The sequence below is a fragment of the Odocoileus virginianus genome, chromosome 2, assembly GCF_023699985.2.
Source record: "Odocoileus virginianus isolate 20LAN1187 ecotype Illinois chromosome 2, Ovbor_1.2, whole genome shotgun sequence".
In the NCBI taxonomy this organism is placed as follows: domain Eukaryota; kingdom Metazoa; phylum Chordata; class Mammalia; order Artiodactyla; family Cervidae; genus Odocoileus; species Odocoileus virginianus.
Window position 1 is genome coordinate 71208298 of NC_069675.1, and position 21162 is coordinate 71229459.

Below are 21162 nucleotides of genomic sequence, written 5' to 3' on the forward strand. Positions count from 1 at the left end.
GCTGTATATTTTTACACTGTCTTCTGAAGAGCTCTGCCAGTTTGCACCCCCATGAGTATGTCTAACCCTCTTCACTTCTCATGTTTGCTAGCCCTGATACTGGTAGCCCTAGAGTCTGTTTTTTTTTTTTTTTTTTTTTTAAAGTAAATCTATAAGGAGAAACAAAATAAAAATTTGCATTTTCTCAATTTATTAGTAATGTTAACGTCTATTAGCCAGTTTTATTTCCTCTTTGGAAATTGTGTATTTAAAGTCTTAGTGTTTTCATTATCTAAGTAGTTCTATGTACATTAAAAATGATGACTATCATATTTGTTTTGCTTTTTCTCCAATTATATATCTTTTAATTTTTTTTCAGGAGACGTCTAAAAATATTTATATGGACAAATTTTTACTATTTCTTTTGCATAAATAATAGCTTCAGGACTTAGTTATCTTTGTTTTAGGGAGGTGATATTTTACTTGAAGGTAAAGCATCTACCTGAATTTTTTCCCTCTATACTATTTTTTAGAATATTTACTTATTTACTTGACTGTGTGGGGTCTTAGCTGTGGCCTGCAGGCTTGGTTGCCCCATACCATGTGGGGTCTCGCCTCCCTGACCAGGGATCAAACCCATGTCCCCTGCACTGGAAGGTAGATCTTCAACCATTGGACCACCAGGGAAGTCCCCTCCTTCTATACTTCTTATTCAAGTCAAGTAAATAGTTTTGCTTTAACATTTAGTCCTGATAGATGAAAGAGGATAGACCAACTAGCCAGCTCCCACCAGCCCACCCCTTACAGCAGTGCAGGATGAGTCACAAGCTATTCTTAGGTGTTTTTTCCCCTTTCATGTGGGTGAGTTGTCTTGTTCAGAGTTGTTGACTAATTCTTCTAAAATTGGTTTAATTTAAATCTTCAATATAATCCGAGCACTAGCTACTTCAGTTATTAGTTTACCATTTCTGTTATTTTTTTGCCCTATTGGTTGATTCTTTGTGGGCTAAACTTAACATTTATAGAAGTCCAAGCTTACAGCTTATATTCAGACATCTTAAACTGAAGATGTTAAGTTGCAGAACTAGAACTGAGAACTAAATTTGTGTAGAACAGTTCTCTTTTTGAAGCTTTTAAGTCTCAACATGCTTTGTGTATTTGGGGCCCTAAGCCTCTTGGTAGAAATAATAGTCACCTTTTACTCAAATATAATCAATATTTGTAAGAAAAACATATCCTTTTTATTAGTAATTGGTACAACTGTGGTTTGTCATACCAATTCAGTGAAATTAAGCCAGTTCTTAATAGTTGAAAATCAAGATGAAATAATAGTAGTAATAGTCATCATTTATGAGCACCATCTGTGTGCCACATGTTTTACAGACATGATACCTGAGCCTTAAAAGAGCCTGGCATTTAGGTGCCATCAATCACATTTATAAGTTAGAAAACTGGAGCTATGTCATGTGCAAGTCTCCTAAACTAAAAGTAACTGCACTGGGATTAGAACTCAGAATGGTTGATCTGCTTTCAAGTTCAAGTTTCAGATTGTCAGCTTGCTTGTCCTCAGGGCAGTTGAAAGGATGTTAATCCCTCAGTGTCAAAGCTTTTTTATTAAAGCATATTTTAATACCTACCCGGTGGCTGAGCACTAGGTATATGAAGATGAGACACTCACAGGAACTCCCAGTCTGATAGAGATGGGCAGGCATGAATACAAAGGTTACAGTATTTGGTGGTATGTAGTTTATTGGAGATATATACAAGATAAAATGAGGATGTGGCAAAGGAAGGTTTTTAAGTGGAAGTATCACTGAGAAGTGTCACAGATTCAGAGAGAGGGCTAATAGGAATAAGATGGCATAGAGGTGGAGGGGGAAGGTATTCTAACACTGGAAATGTAGGCAGAGGATAAACCCTAAAATACCTTATATGCCATTAGAAAATTAGATATTTTTTTAAAATATCAGTTTTATCAAGATATAATTCATACATATATGAATATGTATGAATATAAATATAAAATTAAATATAAATATAAACATATTTATATAATATAAATATATTGATATTATATATGATATATATTAAAATATAAATATAAAATATAAATATAAAATTCACCCTTCTAAAGTTTACAATTCTGTCATTTTTATTACAATCACAGAATTGCACAAGCATTATCACTAATTTTAGGTTATTTTCTTCATCCCAAAGAACCCCCTATACCCGTTAGCATCCTCTTTCCCCCATTTCCCAGCTCTAGGTAATCACTAACCCGTGAATTTGCCTGTATGAATTTGCCTCTTCTGGATATTTCATATAAATGAGACATAGAATATGTGGTCTTTTGTTACTGACTTCTTTTACTTACTGTAATGTTTGTTTTTAAAGTGCATCCCAAAAAAAAGAGTGCATCCATATTAACATGTATCAGTAATTCATTTCTTTTTATGGTCGAATATTCCATTGTATGGATATAGCACATTTTGTTTATCCATTCATCAGTTGGTGGTCATTTAGGTTGTTTCCACTTTTGAGCTATTACGAACAGTGCTGTTGTGAGCATTTGTGTACAAGTTTTTATATGGACATAGGTTTATATTTTCATTTCTCTGGGTTCATATCTAAAGGTGGGTTTGCTGGGTGTTATGGTAACCTATGCTTAGCATTTTGAGGAGCTGCCAAATTGTTTTCCCAAGCAGCTAAATCTTTTTACTTTTTATTTTCCCACCAGCAAGGTATGAGGGATCTAGTTTAGTAGGAGATCAGATCCCCTGAAGAAGGAAATGACAACCCACTCCATTATTTCTTGCCTGGGAAATGCCAAGGGCAGTGGAGCCTGATGGGCTATAGTCCCTGGGGTCACGAAAGAGTCTGAAACAACTTAGCAAATAAGCAACCGATTTTATACTATTGGTGAGCACAGTCACAGTGGTTGAAAACTATTGGATTCTGTTCTGCTTCCCAATGTCTTTCAAGACATAGGTCAGAAGCCTTTTTCTAATGAATGGAACTAAAATGCAAATCATTTCCTCAATTCTGTGGGCTACTTAAAATCTGAGTTATTTAAGCATTACTGAAATTTAGTGTTTATGTATTAAAACTAACCAATTTCTAGAGCTTACTGAGTGTCCTAATTCAGTTTTTTTCTAAGAAATCTGTTAACTCTACAAAACTTTGGCAGTGTCAGATTGAACTGAAAAATTCCTACTATACACGCCCACAACAGTAGATACTATTTCAGTGTATCATTGGGTTGTCTTGAGTTTGATTTGGTTCCATTTCTGCTATTCTTTAATTGATTGCAGTCACAGAATTATGTTGTTTTAATTTTGTTGACCATTTGTGTAACTGTTTCTTTGCTATAACTTCTGCATCATGGAGTTATTTTTCTACTGAAAAATAGGAGCACGTAGGTAGGTTGAATCTCTTTCTTGTTCCACATAGGTAGGCAATAGTTAGAATAGTTTGAGAATGAATAGATTACATAATTGGAAGATTTCTTTCCCACTCTAATATTCCACTCTAATACATTTTTAAAGTGGAAATTAATGTATGTTATAATTAAGGGTTTTGACTATGGAGTACATGCACTCCTCAGATTGGCTTTGGAAGTCTGAAAGCTTTGAAATTGTTCACCATATTTCGTGCATTTGTGTTTTTTCCAGAGAGAGAAACTGGGTTTGCCAAATTTCTTAAAAAAAAAAAAAAAGAAGTCCATGGCCCTCAGAATTAAAGAATTCAGATGGATGAAGAGAATTTGTAGATTTGAGATTTGAGGTATTGGGGGAAGTGAGACCTTGCTTTGGTTAGGTGTTGCTGCTCAGTGATAGATATTTTCTGGATACATGTCTTTTAAAAGGGTGACTCATTCCATGTTAGAATAGCTCTCTTTTATTCTTTCCTGATGATTTTTTGTCCCTGTCAGAACTTGGAGTTTGCCTTGAAAGTCCTCACTGCACATTTGTTATTACTATTTTATATTTTATTATTAAAGTAATATTTATTATTTTATACTTACTTTCTTGTATGATTGGATTGCTTTTTATTAAAGGTGTTATTTTTGCTGCCCTGATTGCATGGTTTACTTGAAATGAGTTGATATTTTTAAGAAACGGTTTGATAAAATAAGAAAATGAATGCTTTTCTACCCTTGACTTTTAGTTTCTTTTTCCTTTACTCTCTTGTTCTGTTTCTGTTTTGGTTGAGATTGGAAAGTACCAGTGAGCCGGTGGACGCTCTTCCCATGCAGGCCTTGCTTTGGTGTTGGGGCATCAGCTTGGATATCAGGTTCTCAAGGTCTTTGCAGTACAGTACGGCTGGAGGAGTATACTTCTTCTCTGTAGCTGTTTTACCATCATATGCAGCATGGTTGGATTTGAAATATGAGACCGGCAACTTCAGTTAAATGTTTTTGATAAAACAGACTTGTTACTTAATATTGTTTATAATAGACTAAGAAATTGTCAAGGGAAAAAAAAGAGAAATTGACAAGGTGAGGTTCTGGATGATATTGGCTATAGGGTTAAAGGATGGTTGTAGTATAATACAAATATATTTGGTCTGTGTCCCTGGTTCCTGGCACAGAGCTCCTAAAATCTTTGAAATTCCCTGAGTGATAGGAAACTTGCTTTCCATCATACCTGAGTTTATATTTATGAGGTGACTAACAGTGGCACCCCTGGATAGCCTCGGCATAAGGCTAGATAACCAGACTTAGAGGGTTGGAATTTTCAGCCCCATCCACCAACCTCCAAGAAAAACAGGTGAGTGTTGGAGTTTGAACTTCTGTTTATATACGTAAATTCACAATTTTGAATATTTGCATCCTATTCCAGAATTTTATATTAAAAAAAATTTCCATTGTATCATAAACATTACCCATCTACTATAACCTTGAAATTATCATTTGTGAATAGATGCATTTTATTCCAAGAGAATATAACCTTATTTTCTTGTTCCTTTCTTTGTTAGATAAATTACCTTATTTGTATTTTTTCTGCTGTTGATGACACTATGATACACATCTTTGCATTCTTTTTTCCTCCTTTGGGTTATTTTCTTAAGATAAATTCTTACAAATGGGCCAAGTGGGCATTTTGTTTTGGATGAATGTTGTCAAATGTAAAGGCACAAACTTTATCTTAAACCTTCTACTTCTGTGATATTTGCCTTCTTTAAAAAATTGATACACTTTTTTTGGATAATTTAAAATTTACAGGAGAATTGAGCAGAGAGTACAGAGTTTCCTGTACACCCTTCTACCTATTACTAATAACATATGAGTACAGTACATTTATTATAATTAACCAGTGTTGGCACATTATTATTAACTGAAGTCCATGCTTTACTTACGTTTCCTTAGTTTTTACCTAGTGACCTTTTTCCGTACCAGGATCCCACACTATAGTACATTTAATTGTCATGGCTCCCTAGGCTCCTCTTGATTATTACTCTTAGTTGTGACTGTTACTCAAACTTTACTTGTTTCTGATGACTCTGTCTTGAAAGGTACTGGTTAGGTATAATGTTCCTCTGTTGGAATTTGGTGTTTTTGTCATGAGATGAACAACCACGGACCAAGCAGGCAAATGAACCAAATGAACCAAATATGTTTCTTGTATACCAAAAATATATAAAGTTAGTATGTCACTTTTACTGTAACCATTAAATACCTAGAAGTAAATGAGACAAGAGTAGGACTCTACTGAAGGATGCAAAAGATACACATGTGAGAACAGTCTCAAAAAGTATGAAAAAATAGGACAGTGAGTAGAGAGATTTGCGTATTCTAACACTGGTAGTTAGAACCCTAAGACAGGAATATACAGGAAGACCCACTGAACAGAAATAAATGCAGGCTATGAGTAAACTTAGTGTATAAGAGGAGAGATGCATTTTACACCAATTAGTAAAAGCTGAATTATTTCATAAATGGTCTCAGAAAAAGTGGTAGACATCATTAGTGGTGGAAAAGTGGAGAAAATAATTTAGACATATCTATCATTCCATTCCAAAATGAAAAATTCTGAATAAATCAAATATATAAGATTTTTTAAATGTACAGGTACTAAAAGAAAATTTGGGCAGTTTCTGATATGAGACAGACCTTTCTTAGCATGGGAGCATATTCAGTGGTCATAAAGGAAAAGACTGATAAAAAGATAGAACAAAGTTGGTATAACAACAAATTGGATAAAAAGTGTTTGTAACATGTAAGTCTGGGAGACTGAAAGGGCAGTGTGTGAAGTAGTCTTCTAAGAGAGTAGGGGAGCAAATGAACTAGGGAAATGTGGACTTGTCAGGCAGGACGTAGGGTACACATGAGGTAGTGGTCAGGAATTTAAAGTGAGACCAGGCAGCATATATATAGTCATGGAATAACTAGAGAGTTGGATTTACAAAAGACTGGTATTTTGCTAGATGTGTAGTATGTAGGGAGAGAGGGAAGCTGAGGATGTTTACAGCAAACTGTTTATAATGGTGAGCTGTGATATTTAATTTGAGTAAGGAGGGGTATTAGGACATGAGGAAGGGTGTAAGGATATAAGGAAGATTGAGGGACAGTTAAAAGGTGATAAGATCAATAGTTTGTAGGTCCAAGTAGGGCTAAAGAATTGTTGGCATTAGGGAACTGGAGAGATTCAGCTTTGAGATGGTGCTGGCAAAAGGGGCATGGGAGACTTGAAATGGATTACAGAAGAGGGAAGTTACTGACCTGGGGTGTGACCCGGAAGTTGCTGCCTTAGATGAGATGGAGGATAAAATTTTTGGAACACAGGAAGTCAAAGACTTCTTGTTGTTCAGTTGCTATGTTCAGTCTCTAAGTCGTTCAGTCTCTTAAGTCGTGTCCAACTATTTGCGACCCCATGGCTACAGCATGCCAGCACATCAAAGACTTACTTAGAAGCCAGTTTATGGGCAGGATGATCTGTGAGAACATTGACATCACCAGGAATTCTTATGGGAATAATGCTGGAGAGTAGATAGTGAGCTAGGTGTTAAAGCAGTCAAGGAATTACTCTGGTGAGTGTAGGGGACAACAGTGAATGAGGAGAGCCAGTGGTCAAGTCAGATGCTTGAAAGTCAAAAGCTAGTTTTCTTTTTCCACTTTTATTATGGAAAATGTCACACATATACAGAAGTTTGAAGTACTGTGATCACTTGTTTTCTGTATGCCTTCAGTTAGTAGTTGATTTTTTTTTTAGTAGTTGATTTTTTTAAAAATAATTTTTTAAAGTCTTTATTGAATTTGTTACAGTATAATTTCTGTTTGATGTTTTGTTTTTTGGCCACAATGCATGTGGGATCTTAGCTCCCCAGCCAGGTATTGAACCCACACCCCCTGCATTGGAAGGCAAAGTCTTAACCACTAGATTGCCAGGGAAGTCCCTAGTAATCTGTTTTTTTTACTTAAATGTATCTTGTGTTTTTGTGGGGGCTTTTGTGATAAGGCAGGATATAAATGCATTTCCAAATTCCTTTCCAGAAAGGTGGTGCCGATTTATACTTGTATTAGCTAGATATTAAGACTATGCTTTCAGGGATCATTTTTGTAGCACATATTAGCTAAGAATTGGTGCAGTACTTACTGTTACAGCTATTGTTAGAGTTCCTTGTATTGCTGTTAGCTCTTCACTATATGATGTGAATAAGCTGCTGCCTATTTTCCCAGACCATAGCCTTCTCTCTGCTTTTGCATGTGCTGTTACCTCTGCCCAGAAATTCTTTTCCCCACATTCATTCATCTGACACATGTTTTTATGTATAAGGCATAAACTAATTTAAACACAATCTGAAATGCATGTGCCTGGTTGATTCTTGGGAACTGATTTGCATGTGACCCTCTCTTCTTTTGGCCTGCAGAGGCGAGAAATTTGTGTTTGGGCTCTTGCGGGGCTGGGATACAAGAGCCTGTTTTAAGTCTGATTCTTTGAACTATTGTCTGGGCCCGAAGGAAAGATAAAAAGTTACAAAGACAAGATGTACTTTCTCCTTTTCTCAACTTCTTTTTCCTGTGCTTGCAATTTAGGTACATTCATCCTTACTGCTTTTCCTATTTTTTATTCTGTTCCAGATTTTAACTTTATACTCTAGAGCTGTCAACTTCCACTTTCCCTGGACCCAGACTTGTTAGGTAACCTCTTCCTTTTCCCTTTTCAAAATTAAATCTCTCCTTCTTCCTCTTAAAGTGATTTTGTTCTCCCATCTAAAAAGTAAAGACTTATAACCTGTCCTCCTTCTTAAAGCTTCTTATCTCTCCTTTCACTCTTTTTCCCACTTCTTATTAACAACACATACTTGTTGAGTCACCTACACTTCACCTCCAGATTATTGCTTCAGCTTGCCTTTAACAGTCAGCTCACCAGCCTGGAACTGTCTTCACAAGAGATTGCCAAAACTAATGGCTTGGTTTTGACTTACGTGACATTTGGCAGTATGACCATCATCCCCTTGAAACTCTTATTTCTGTATCCTGATTTCTCTTTTTCTCAGCCTCTGTTTTGATTGTTCTTCTCCTGTTTCCTGTACATACTTTCTATGGGTAATGTCATTCACTGACATATTGACAACTACTCCCAAGCCCTAATGACTACCAAAACTGGGTTTCTGCCTTAAACAGAATTCTTAACTGTTTCTTGTATGTTTCCACCTAAATGTCTTCATAGGTGTGTCAGATTAGATGTGCTGAAAATGGAACATTTTGTTGCTTACCTCACAAATCTAATATCCAGATCCCTGTTTTCTCAGAGCTCCTATTGGTTAATATTATCACTCTGTAGTTGCTCAAGGTAGAAACTCATCTATGATGCTTTTCTTTCATCATCCGCATCAGCTGATCAGAAAATCCTGACTCTTCTACCTCTACACACGTTCAGATTTTCACTGTCTGGATTATAGTAGGGACAGTGTCCCTGCCTCAAGATACTCAAGTACAGTTCAGTTTCTGTATTATTTGTCAGAATTCTTTCTCTCTGCCCTTAAAAGACCAGGTTCTTCTCTTGTTTCTTATATATACTTACCCTGGATAATGTCCTTCACTGACATGGCAACAACTTCCCAATCCCTGGGGGCTACCAAATCTGGGTCTCTAGATCGGATACATACTGTGTTTTGTTTGTTTGTGTATTTTAATTTTGAGAGGCTGCAGCATGCAAGATCTCAGTTCCCTGACCAGGGATCAAACCTGTGCCCCTTGCATTGGGATCACAGAATCTTAACCCCTGGACCACCAGGAAAGTCCTATATGCTATGTTTTAAATATTGACACTCTGTGACTTGTGTAGTGAAGTTCAGAATCAATAACATGACATACTTTGTTCCTTAAGTTGAAATCTTGGCAAGTTACTTCCTGTCTTTGACCTCTTTTTAATTGTTTCTAAATAAAGGGAATGGAATTAGGTATGTGTTTAACTCTTTAAAAAAATGAGATAAAATAGAGAAACCTCAATATGTAAAACACAAAAAACAGAACTTCTTTCATTAAAATTGGTATCCTCAACAGCTCTGCTGTGTCTCCTTGAAATTTCTAGAACTGTAAGATGCACAATTTGAAACTGTTGAGTTTCAAGAATGAGTTCTTTGAAATCACATCACGCTCAGATTATACTGAGTAGGAAAGGCTCTGCTGTTTTACTGGCTGTGTTCTTTCCTTCTTAGCAAGTCCTTCTCTTAGATTCAGATACTTCTCCTTTCTTGTAATAGTGCCTGGCAACAGACCTGTGCAATGTATTTTACTATGAGGGCCCCATTAAACCCACTTACTTTAACACTGACCTCATGTTAGATAATTGTGTGTGTGTGTGTGTGTGTGTGTGTGTGTGTGTGTGTGTTTTGGCTGCACTGTGTGGCTTGCAGTATCTTAGTTACCTGACCAGGGATTGAATCCAGGATCTAGGCAGTGAAAGCCTGGAATCCTAACCACTGGACTTCCAGGGAGTCCCCTAGATAATTCTTATACAAAAAATTGCCTTCTTTGTGATATGTACGGTACTTTGATTTACCTCCCAAGTAGTGTTAGTTCTATCCTCTTGATTCACATAGCATTCTTCATATCCTTTTATTATAGTTCATTGTTCATGTTTGAATTAATAAATATATGGATGAAAGAAAGAATGAATGAACAGATGGGGAACAAGTGTGGCATCTTACTGCAGAAACTATAAAAAAGTAGGTATTTTGCTCTAATTATTCTTGCATGGAACTGACCTTGATCTCCTTGCAAATCAGATGTGGAAAGAACATTTTCCCCAACTAATCAGCAAGTTTAGAGAGTTCCCTTTTATGTATGTAGCACATGAAGTGGAGGAAGCACTGGAGAAAGATTATATGATATGCCTTCAGGAACTTGGTGATCTTGCTTTTGAATGTTAGACCTTCAGTCAAATCTATACTAATCAACATGATTCAAAGTATAGTTGAGAAACCCAAGGCTTTCTCTTCATTCCAATAAAAAACCTTTAGAATTCAATGGGAAGTAAACCTTTATCTCTAAAAGTGTACTTATAAGAAGAAAAAAATTAAGAAGGTCCATATTGCAAAGGATAGTTTTGTCTAAGATCCATAGCTCTGATGCTTGTAGGGTTTCAGGGAAGTAGTTTGGAACCTCCTTTGCTTTCTTACCAGTTTCTCTTCTGTATATGTTTTCAATTCAGTATTACTCTTCTCCATGCCTCCCTTGCTTTATTATTTTTTTCCATATCTCAACCATCTTATTCATTTACCCAGTTTATTTGTTTAGCAAATACTTATTGAGCATTTTCTCTGGGAGGTCTGGTTGAGGCAGTAGGCATAGAGGTAAATAAAAAAAGGTCTCTGTCCAGAACAAGTGAAACAGGCAAATGTGAAATTGGGATACAGTATGATAAGTAAAGTTACTGTGGGATGAACAGGTGTTATGAGCATACCTAGGAGATGATGACTGACTGCCTGCCTGAGAGGAGAGAAATCTTCCAAAGAAGAGGTGACATACGAGTTGGGGGTTGAAGAATGAGAAGAAAGTGTGGTGAATGTGACAGAGGGGAACTGCTTTTTACAGAGGAATAGGAGAGAAAAAAGCCCCTCTGATAAAGGAAAGATTGGTATAGTTAGGACATCTGAATCCAGGGGACATGTCTAGCGGTGAATGTGATAAAGTAGAATTGGGGTGGGATTTTGAAGGGTGCCATATTTCGTACTATGAAGTTTGGACTTTAACTTGTAATCAGTTGGGGAGTTTAAGCAAGAGAAGGGCATTAGTGGTTGTTGTTGGGGGGGGCGGTGTGAAACTAGTAGCTCTGTGGAAGGCAGGAAGACCTTTTTAGGAGGTTCATGCCCTGATTCATGTAATGACCCACTTACTAAGTCACAATTTTCCAGTGATAGGCCTGGGAATCTATAGAACTAGAAAGTATCTGAGGTGATAGAATCAGGCAAATTGGGATGCTTAAAAACAAACTTTGGACCTAAGAAATGTACTTTCTGGGACCAGTTTTGCTACTGACTAGCTATATGAGCTCATGGAATTGTTTTCGTTTTTCCATCTTGAAAATTGAGGGTTTTAGACTAATTACTGTGATTGTACCTTCTATAATTCTGTGCTTCTAAACAAATCCAACCTTAATTGAACTACTTTTTACTTATAATGGCTATTTTTTTTCCTTCTGTGTCTTATTGACCCTTTGATGAAGACGGATTGCCTACTCCTATTCAAGTATTTCTGCTTTTCTCTGCCTTAGTATGAATATATATTTCCCACATTCTCCAAATGGTGTTTGATTATGTTAAAATGAAGCGGTGGTCTTTGCATTATGTCTATTATCTGCCACACGTTTTCTTGGTTTCTTTTTTTTTTTTTTAATTAGTTGGAGGCTAATTACATTACAGTATTGTAGTGGGTTTTGTCATACATCGACATGAATCAGCCATGGATTTATATGTATTCCCCATCCCAATCCCCCCTCCCACCTCCCTCTCTGCCCGATCCCGCTGGGAAGGAAACAATGCCAGTTCTCCACTTATTATGAGCAGGAAAATCTCCACGTAAATGTTCTGAAACCATTGATAATTAACACAGTGTTTAAATTATATGATAGCTGCAAACTGCCAAGATTGCCCATCATTATATGTTACCCGTTTTGAAGAGTAGAGAGCAATGTTTATTGGATGCTGACTTCAGTCATACATGCCTGAAGCAGACATCAGGCCTATAACCGGGGAGATGCTGATCACCCTTTCTTCCTCTCAAAGGGTTATACCAAGAGGGAAGAAATAATTAGCATTCCCTAATTTATGCATGTGGTTGATGTAGGCCTGAGTGTTAGAAGGCGTCTCTGGCTGGCTTGTTTTTCTTCTTTCTTTTATTATAAATGTAGCAAGAATGAGTTGATCTGGTACATGCAGGAACCTGTGACCCACCCAGCATTAATTTTTATACCCATTTAAGAGAGGAAAAGGCAGACAAAGTCCATGGAAAGTTCATGGACTTTAGAACTAAACAGGTTTCATCACTTACTGGCTTCATCACTTAACTGAATTTTGGCAAATAATTTAATCGTCCCATTTCTTCATGTGTGAAATGGGCACAGTATCATCTGTCCTGCAGGGATGATGTGAGGTTTACCAGTATTATCAAAGGTGCCTAGCTTTGTCTGGCTGGCACCTAGTAAACAAACTCCTATGTGTGTAACTCCTTGTATAGAATCTGAAATATTTTAGATTCTCAATGAATATTGAGCATGACAAATCGATAATAAAGTATACTGAATTTGTAGTAAGCATTTAGTAAATGGTAACTATTATGATTACATAAAGTAAAACTGTGGATTTTTTATAACATCAAATGTATTTGTTGCATTTTTCAAAGCTTTAATTGCTATTTCTCTGCAAATATAGATGATAAAGTAATTATTCTACAGCAGGTCAGAGAGAATTAGTATAAACCTAACAAATATGAAATAGTAGGCTTTAAAAGCTTAATAATTCTATGGATGGACCTAGAGAATATTATACTAAGTGAAGTCAGTCAGGCAGAGAAAGGCAAACACTGTATGATATCACTTATATGTGGAATCTAAAAAAAAAAACACAAATGAATCTATGTAAAGCAAACAGACTCACAGACACAGAAAGCAAACTTTCAGTTACCAAAGTGGAAACGGAGGAGGTAGGGATAAATCAGGAGTATGGGATTAACAGATACAAACTGCTATACATAAAATAGATAAGCAGCAAGGATTTAGTGTGTATATATGTGTGTGTGTGTATATATATATATATATGTATACACACATATATATAATATCTTTTAATAAACTATTAATGGAAGATAATCTGAAATATATATACACACATATATAACTTAAAAAGATGTCATCTGAACAATCCATATATAGTTGGGCAAACATATTTTGTATTAAAATTCCTGAATATAGCATATATAAAGTTAAAAAAAAGCTATTGGTTCCAACAAATGATGCCACTGTATTCAGATGTTACCACAGTCAATCAGATGTTACATACATACATATAATAATGTGATACCTGCATGCACAGGGGCTAACCCCCATGTACCAGGTGAAGAATATTCTATAATACCAGTACCTTTCGCTTCCCTAAGGGGATTTGCCTGCCCTCCTTGCCGTTCGCATTATTTGATTCACTTTTTGGTTTTATTTCAGGATTATACTTGTGATTATTGAGCATCTGTTATGTGGCATTCTGTTGTATTCAGAGTACATGATGACTCACCAGACGTCCTAGATAGATGATCTATAAACTTTTACACCTAAATGTAACTGATTAAGGCATTGTGGCCATGGGATCCTATACCTTGTCTTTTGTAAGCCTGTGCTTTTCCTTCAAGCTGTCTTTGGTAATGCACACATTTTTATGCAGTTATAAAATGCATTGTAGGTAATGCTTTTGGAGGATTTCTGCTCCATATAAAAATTTTCTCACAGAAACTTAGTAAAAATAGGGGCCCTAGCTACTGCATATCTGTCAGTAGTTTCTTTGCAAGATTTGGCTTATTTTGGTTTAACATTACTTGTGATAATTTAAAATTGGGGAAGTGAAAGTGTTATACTTGTTTGTAGAATTTCTATATTTGGAGATGTTGTAGTCAAAACTTGATTTATGAAACTTCCTTCTGTGTTCACTTTATTTAGCTCCTGACACCATGCTTCATCCAGTCACAAACTATAATTCTGGGAGTCCATGGTCTCTTATAGCTCATAGAAGTTCTACCTATTGTAAACACTTTGTTGTTTCTCCAGTTCATTCCCTCTACTCCCTTCCCCTCTCTTCCTGCTGCCAGGGTTCTAGATCAGCTGCCAGATGTCATTTTTACCTGTGCCAGGTAGTCTAACTGAGCTCCCTGTGGCAGGCTTGGCCTTTTCTTCACAATTGACTGTCTTAAGTGAAATAGGACTCTATCCCTCCTTAAAACCTTTTAAGACTTGTCAGCCATAGGTTCAAGTCCAGAATTCTTAGCATTACAGCTATACCTAGTTCTTACTCACCTGTGAAGCTCAACACAGTACCTCCTCTAGGAGTTCTTGACCACCCCACCACAGTTTAGATATTTTTTTTTCTGTATGGTAAGCAACTCCAAACCTAGAGTTCACATTACCTTTGAGAAAAGAGGGAAGAAAACCAACTTGTACATGAGTAAAATTTCCTCCTACCTAAAAAGATTGTAGTGACAGGTGAAGTCTTAAGTGTGGTAAAAGGTTCCAAGTTCCATTGCAGTGAAGCTTACTAACATCTAGAGAAAGAGTGCACTTTGAGAAGGAGGATGGTCTATCGTGGCAACATACAGAAAAGTTAGGAGTCAGAAGACTAAAACTCATTGTGTATTAATAAACTGGGTTTTATATACCAATTTTTTGTTAGTGTGACTTACTTTGGTGGTTATACAGGTACCATCATCTTTCCCTTGAGCACCATGCATTCACTGGGATAGGTGCCTTGTAACACTTCTTGGCAGCTAGTCAACCAGCTCCTTTAGGGACACCTTCTACCACGATGCACACTTCTTTAAGCCTTCTTTGTTCAGATGGCTTGTGCAAACATTTTTTCTCAGGCTTCTAAAAATACTCATATTTGAATGATTTGGGTAAATAGATGAGTTACTGAGCAGTCTTTCAATGTAGTAGTGTTTTCCTACAATGTTACAAACCATGGTTTTAATTGAGTGCATTACTGTGAATCTGCTAGGTCTTCACTCTCCCTAATTGGTCCTGCCCTCAAGATTTCCTGGAACAAATTTTGAATTTATTTGTAGTAAGATGATGAATTCAGGGTTCAAAGTTATGTCATATTCTTCCTTCCTGGACACCCAGGAAACCATTTTTAAGTCATTTTAAAAACACCCACAATGTGTCAGGCAGTGTACTGGGTTATGTTTAATACTTAAAAAAACAAAAACAAAAAACTCCTGCCAATTATTTTTACAGATGAGAAATCTGAGACTTTGTAAGATTAAATGACTCTTCTGTGATCACAGCTAGGAAAATAAAGTTGGGATTTGAACCCAGAGCTGTTAATTTCCAAATTCCCTTCTCTTCCTAGTGCAGAATATTTCCTTAGTACATTTGTTATGTATAAATAAACATACATGTTTTAATAGTTACTTTTAGTCCATTTTTATAAACCTGTAGAACTGAATTAAACAGCTATGCTACATTTATTTTGGATATTTTTCTTACTCGAGGTTTTTTTTGTTTGTTTTTTTGAAGGAGAAGAGTATTATGACTTCTCATGTTATTGTACACTTAATTTATAGAGTTGATTTCTCTGAAATAAATTCTTGGCTGGTTGTAGCAACCCTCCTCTTTCACAAACTAGTTTCTACAAAATTGGTTTATGCCAAAGGTTCTTTATTAGTATTTACCATTAAATATGACTTTTTCTGTTAAATGGTTTTATTTTAAAGGCAGCACCGTTACCCAACAAAACCTTCTACTCTTCCCCAACTGTAAATTCTGCCTGTTCAGCATTTGCCGAAGCTCTGCATTGTTTTCTGTTGGAAGTGTGAGCTGAAGGGGACAGGCATTCCTGGTGCTTAGCGGGTGCGCTGAGCTGCGATCTGCCCTTGTTGTATTATTAATGGCACCATGTTTTCATGTTGCAGATGGCTGAGTGTTAGCAAGGAAAATTCAGGACCATGATGGCTCAGTTTCCCACAGCAATGAATGGTAAGTAGCTTCATGCTTGTGGTGAGATAAAGTGGTTATGAGATTTTGGATAGAAGTTATAAAATATTCATTTAGATATTTTCCCTTAAATTTATAAATGCAAAATTTCAAGTATTCTTGTTGAAAGAATTTAGATAGTTTATTTCAAAACACTGTGTGTGTCTTCTATTAGAATATTATGCAGTAAATCCCAAAGCTCAATCTAAGCATGGTCTTCAGTATCATCTGGAGTGTGTGCTTCGCTTTGAGCAGTTAAGAGTAACCTAAGCATCCATTGTGTTTAATGCATAAAACTGGAAGACAGAAAGTATAGTGCCATAAATGAATAATATTAAAGATGTTTTTGATAGCATGAGATGATTGTAAACTGATTAAACCAGTAAAGATTCATTTATTAATGTACATATAAAATTAGTTTTTTTTTCCCTTTTATAAAGGGTTTTGTGTATACCTATACACACAGTAATTTAATAGGAAACATTGTAGAGGACATGTTTAGGTTATTTCAATAATAAAAAGTTTTTAAAGGTTTTTTTCTGATTCAAATTTTAATTTGTTTCTCAGATATACATTATCCACCTTTAATAGGTATTTTTTACTGTGTGTATCATTTATAATTGAGAAAATGCATTGTTTTTAAATTACTAAGGTATTTAAAGATGCTGAGTTCTGAATTATGACGTAGATTTTATTAGCTAATTATAAATATAAGGAAATAAAGAGTCCACTCAATAATTCTTTAACACTTGAACTGAAAACTGTAATTGAAAAGAACACTAGGGGAAAAAAGAGGGAAAAATCACCAATAATTCAAAGCCTTCACATAGGATTATGTTAATGTTACCGATTCATCAATTCCTTTTTTTTAATGTTTTCAATCATAGGGCCAAATCAGTACTTTGTTAATAAAGAAAATATATGTTGTATATCTTAAGTTTTAAGACTCAGGATTGATCTTGTGACATTTAGAAAAGTTTTCGAAAAATGAATTATTTTCATAGAAAGTTAAAATAAGTTTTAATATATGGTAGGACGCTGTCATTTAAGGATGGACTTGAGATAAGGGTTTTGTTGTTTTGTTTTTTGCCTTTTCAGATGTGAGCATTGCTCCTTCTCTGGAAATGGTATGGGATTATAAAGATTATTTGATGCCATGGACTATTTCTTAAAATGAATTTTTTTTTCCTTAATGAGTGTTAAATGTAAGTTTAGAATGAGGGTAATAATTGTGGTAATAATGTGCTTTACTCAAATTTGAGAATTTCTATGCCACATACTAAGGAGTTTGCTGTAAATACATTGTTTAATCTTCAACCTACATGTTAAGCAGGCTTATAAACAAAATGAGCATAGTAGAAATCATTGTAGACCTGGTCTCTCTTCATTTTTTTTCCCCATTCTCTGAACATTTACAGATCACTTTGTAGCTTATTCCATTATATGTAAAATATTGGAAACGAACAAGGTGTTCAATAACAGCAACAAAAAGATTATTTAAATAATTGTTTAAAATGTTGGACAATTAATTTAGGAATGGTCAGTTGCTGAAGTCGTGTCCAACTCTTTGTGACCCCATGGACTGTAGCCTGACATTCTCCTCTGTCCAAGGAATTATCCAGGCAAGAAAACTGCAGTGGGTTGCCGTTTCCTTCTCCAATTTAGGAATAGTATATAAGAATAAAGATAGTAATTTTTTAAACTTCTGAAGAAGTGATAGCTAATGCAGAATGTAGTACCTTCCTACTTACTTTATAAAGTAACTGAGGATTGAAGATAATCTTATATATATCTGAGTCCAGTTCAGGGTTTAAAATCTTATTGAAAGAAGCATCCATGTATAGCACAAACCTTCAAGAGCAGTGTTTGCTCCTTCAATACATTCTCAGTCATAGATTGGGTTAAACTTTTTTGATGCCCAGTGCTATTGGAACTTGTCTCTAACTGCCCTCCCTGGACCAAGCTGTTTGTCTAAATATTTCTGACACAGTCCTAAAATTTTGCCATGTCTACTTTATCATCCTGAGACTAACCACAGACTTTTAAGACTTTTTTGGTTCTTAGAGCTGTATTGTCTAATACAGTAGCCATTAAGTACATGTGGCTATTTAAATTTAAATTAATAATAATTAAGTAAAATTTAAAAATTCAGTTCTTTCAGTCACACAGCCAAGTGTGCTGAGAACCACATGTGCTCGGCCAGTGGCCACTGTATTGGACAGTGCAGATACGTCTCAGATAGCTCTGATGAATAGGTATTCTTTCTTTGTCTGTGTGCTTACCATTTGCTTACAGAACTAAAAGATAGTTGCATCGTATTTTTACCACTTAGAATTTTACTTCTGGTGTCTTCTGCATGAGCAGAGTCATCCTTGCCAAAACCATTTTAGTCATGGTAGGTTTGCTTTCTGCTTTTCAGAAATGTAATGAAATTATAAATACAGAGGGCATGATACATGAGCCATAAGGTGATAGGCAAGAGGCCACTTTGGATACATGTTGCTGCCAGTTGGTATCATAGTGTGTTGTGGCTTGTTTCAACCTCAAAACTGTGGAGGTACTAAAGGCTGGTTATGTGAGTATGAAATTCTGGAGCCCATGACAGTGATTCTGTCTAAAATCTGGAAGAGAGAAGGAAAAAGGAGAGAAGAAACAGCTAGTAACTTAGGATGGAAAAAATACCATTTTTATTTTTTTTTTGGAGCTCTTTACTCTTTATGTAATTAAGAAATTTTTGTTGAACATTGGATCTGGAATCAGCTGTAGTGTTGAACTGCATATGTAACAACCCAAGCATTTATTACTCAAGTCCCTACAGTTAGGCTTTTGTTCTATCTAGACCAGTATTCCAGTTGTGTTTTAGAGATTTAACTTAGTATTGGATCAACGTATATCATTTGATTATTATTTTGAGATGAACAAATATACCAGTGAAGACTGTTTCTGATATCATTTAATTATTAACAGTGTACAGGTGGGATGTAACCTATCTGAATCATGTATGCTCGGAACTGTGTTTTAGAATACTGCTCTGCCACTACCCAGCTGTGTGGCTTAATCACGTGGAACTTATTTTTGTGTGTATATGTACATACGCATATGTATGTATACATAGATGTAAAACAGGAATGACACTACTTACTGCATGGGGTCTAGCATATAGCTGATGTTCTGTAAACGTGTGTTTTTCCTTCTACATAGACCATAAGAATATATTTGTCAGAGCCAGTGGATGAGACTAAGCGACAGAAATCTTTATGAAAATACCACTCTCTCAATTTAGGGATGAGTTGGGGGAAGTGGATAGAATTTTAATATATTTCTAAAGTAATCATCAGAGAATGTAAAAGGTTTTAGGTTTTTAAGGAAATAATTGGAAACATCAACTCCAAAACTTAGATTTTCCTGCCTTTCTGTAACACTTATGAATAAATATAGATTAAGATATGCTTTACTTGAGGTTCAAAGTAATAAGCTGTTGACTCTTCAGAAGGTTCTTTTAGTACATATTCTAAATAAGAAAGCCAGAATTGGATCAACTCTTTCAAAATTGGCTTTGAATTACATGTATTTCATAGCTTTAGTGTCCCGATTTGAATATTATTTAAATACTACTTAAAAATTATTCCTTCTCATTTGACTTAGAATATTTTTATTCTGTTAGTAACATTAATCATGGCAATATTTAATCATGACTGTTGTGTATGACTCTCTTGGCTTGTGGAGCCCCTTTGAATATTAGAAAGTCTCCAAGCTTGTTTAAGGCATTCATTTTATTCCTCTTTATACCATTGTTGCCCCATAAATGTTAGTTGCATGTATGTATATAAAGTATCAAAATTTCTGATTGGAGTCATGAGGAACTAAGCAGTAAGCATTATCAGATAGATTGAGTTGACCACTGTGAAGCCAGGTACCAAAGAAAGGTGAAAGTGTCATGTGATGGGACTGACACCACTACCCTTCTGCTGCAGCAGACCTCTCTGTAGTCTGAGGGTAGCAGACTGTCTTTGCCTGGGGATGTACACAGAAGTATGTTAGAGCCGTTCAAACTTCCCCAACCAGACTGTTCAAACTTAAAATAGTCTTAGGGTTTCTGACTAAAAAGTGTCACATTCAGTATCTTTCTGGCAAGAATACCTTTATCACAAAAAGAGCCTATGAAAGGTTTTGACGCTCTGCCTTCTGCCTAATTATGCCATTCCCTGGGATTGGATTGAGTGAGTGAAAGTCACTCAGTCGTGTCCAACTCTTTGTGACCCATGGACTATACATTCCATGGAATTCTCTAGGCCAGAATACTGGAGTGGATAGCCGTTCCCTTCTCCAGGGGATCTTCCCAACCGAGGGATTGAACCCAGGTCTCCCACATTGCAAGCGGATTCTTTCCCAGCTGAGCCACAAGGGAAACCCTGGGATTGGGTAAGGAAACTAATTTACTGAGCACACGTCATGTGACAGACATGTGTTTGATGTGTTATATTTTTGTTTTAAGTTGGATTTATTGAGGTATAATCCATCCTTTTATACAGTTTGATGAGTTTTGACAAGTGTATACAGTTGTTTCCAGGAATGTATATCACTGAAATATAAGTGCCCACTATAATTTTAAACACTAGATGGATTTGATCTAATATTTATTAGCCCCAAATGACTGTTTTTTTTTTAAATCTATAAATATCTTCTCGTAAAGACAAAGTTTAAGATTAGAGTTAAACAGGGACTTTCCTGGTGTCCCAGTGGTTAGGACTTGGCACTTTTACTGTGGTGGCTCAGGTTCAATCCCTGGTTGGGAAACTGAGATCCTGCATGCCTGAGGAAGCAACTTTTTAAAGCAGATTTTTATGGACTATAGTCAGCAAACATGTGTGAGTTTATATACCTAAACATACTTGGTATCTTATTGGTAGAAACTGAGTAAACTGGAAGGGTAATCAGAAGTGAAGTATAGATGACTGTTAGCCATGTTGAATTTTTTGTTGTTCTGTTGCTAAGTTGTGTCCGA

At 35.8% G+C, this 21162-nt stretch overlaps 1 protein-coding gene across 7 annotated transcripts in view; it reads left to right on the forward strand.

The window, feature by feature from the left end:
* The window catches only part of ITSN2 (intersectin 2), a 120123-nt gene that overhangs the window by 11277 nt on the left and 87684 nt on the right, over nucleotides 1-21162 (forward strand). For 6 of the 7 annotated variants that reach the window (XM_020870444.2, XM_020870446.2, XM_070450997.1 and 3 more), the window contains one exon: nucleotides 16097-16160. In XM_020870444.2, the coding sequence (XP_020726103.1) occupies nucleotides 16130-16160 (31 nt within the window). In that variant the 5' untranslated portion in view covers nucleotides 16097-16129. Of the gene's footprint in view, nucleotides 1-16096; nucleotides 16161-20486; nucleotides 20580-21162 lie in introns of those variants that run through there. The other variant, XM_020870448.2, reaches the window with a different exon arrangement.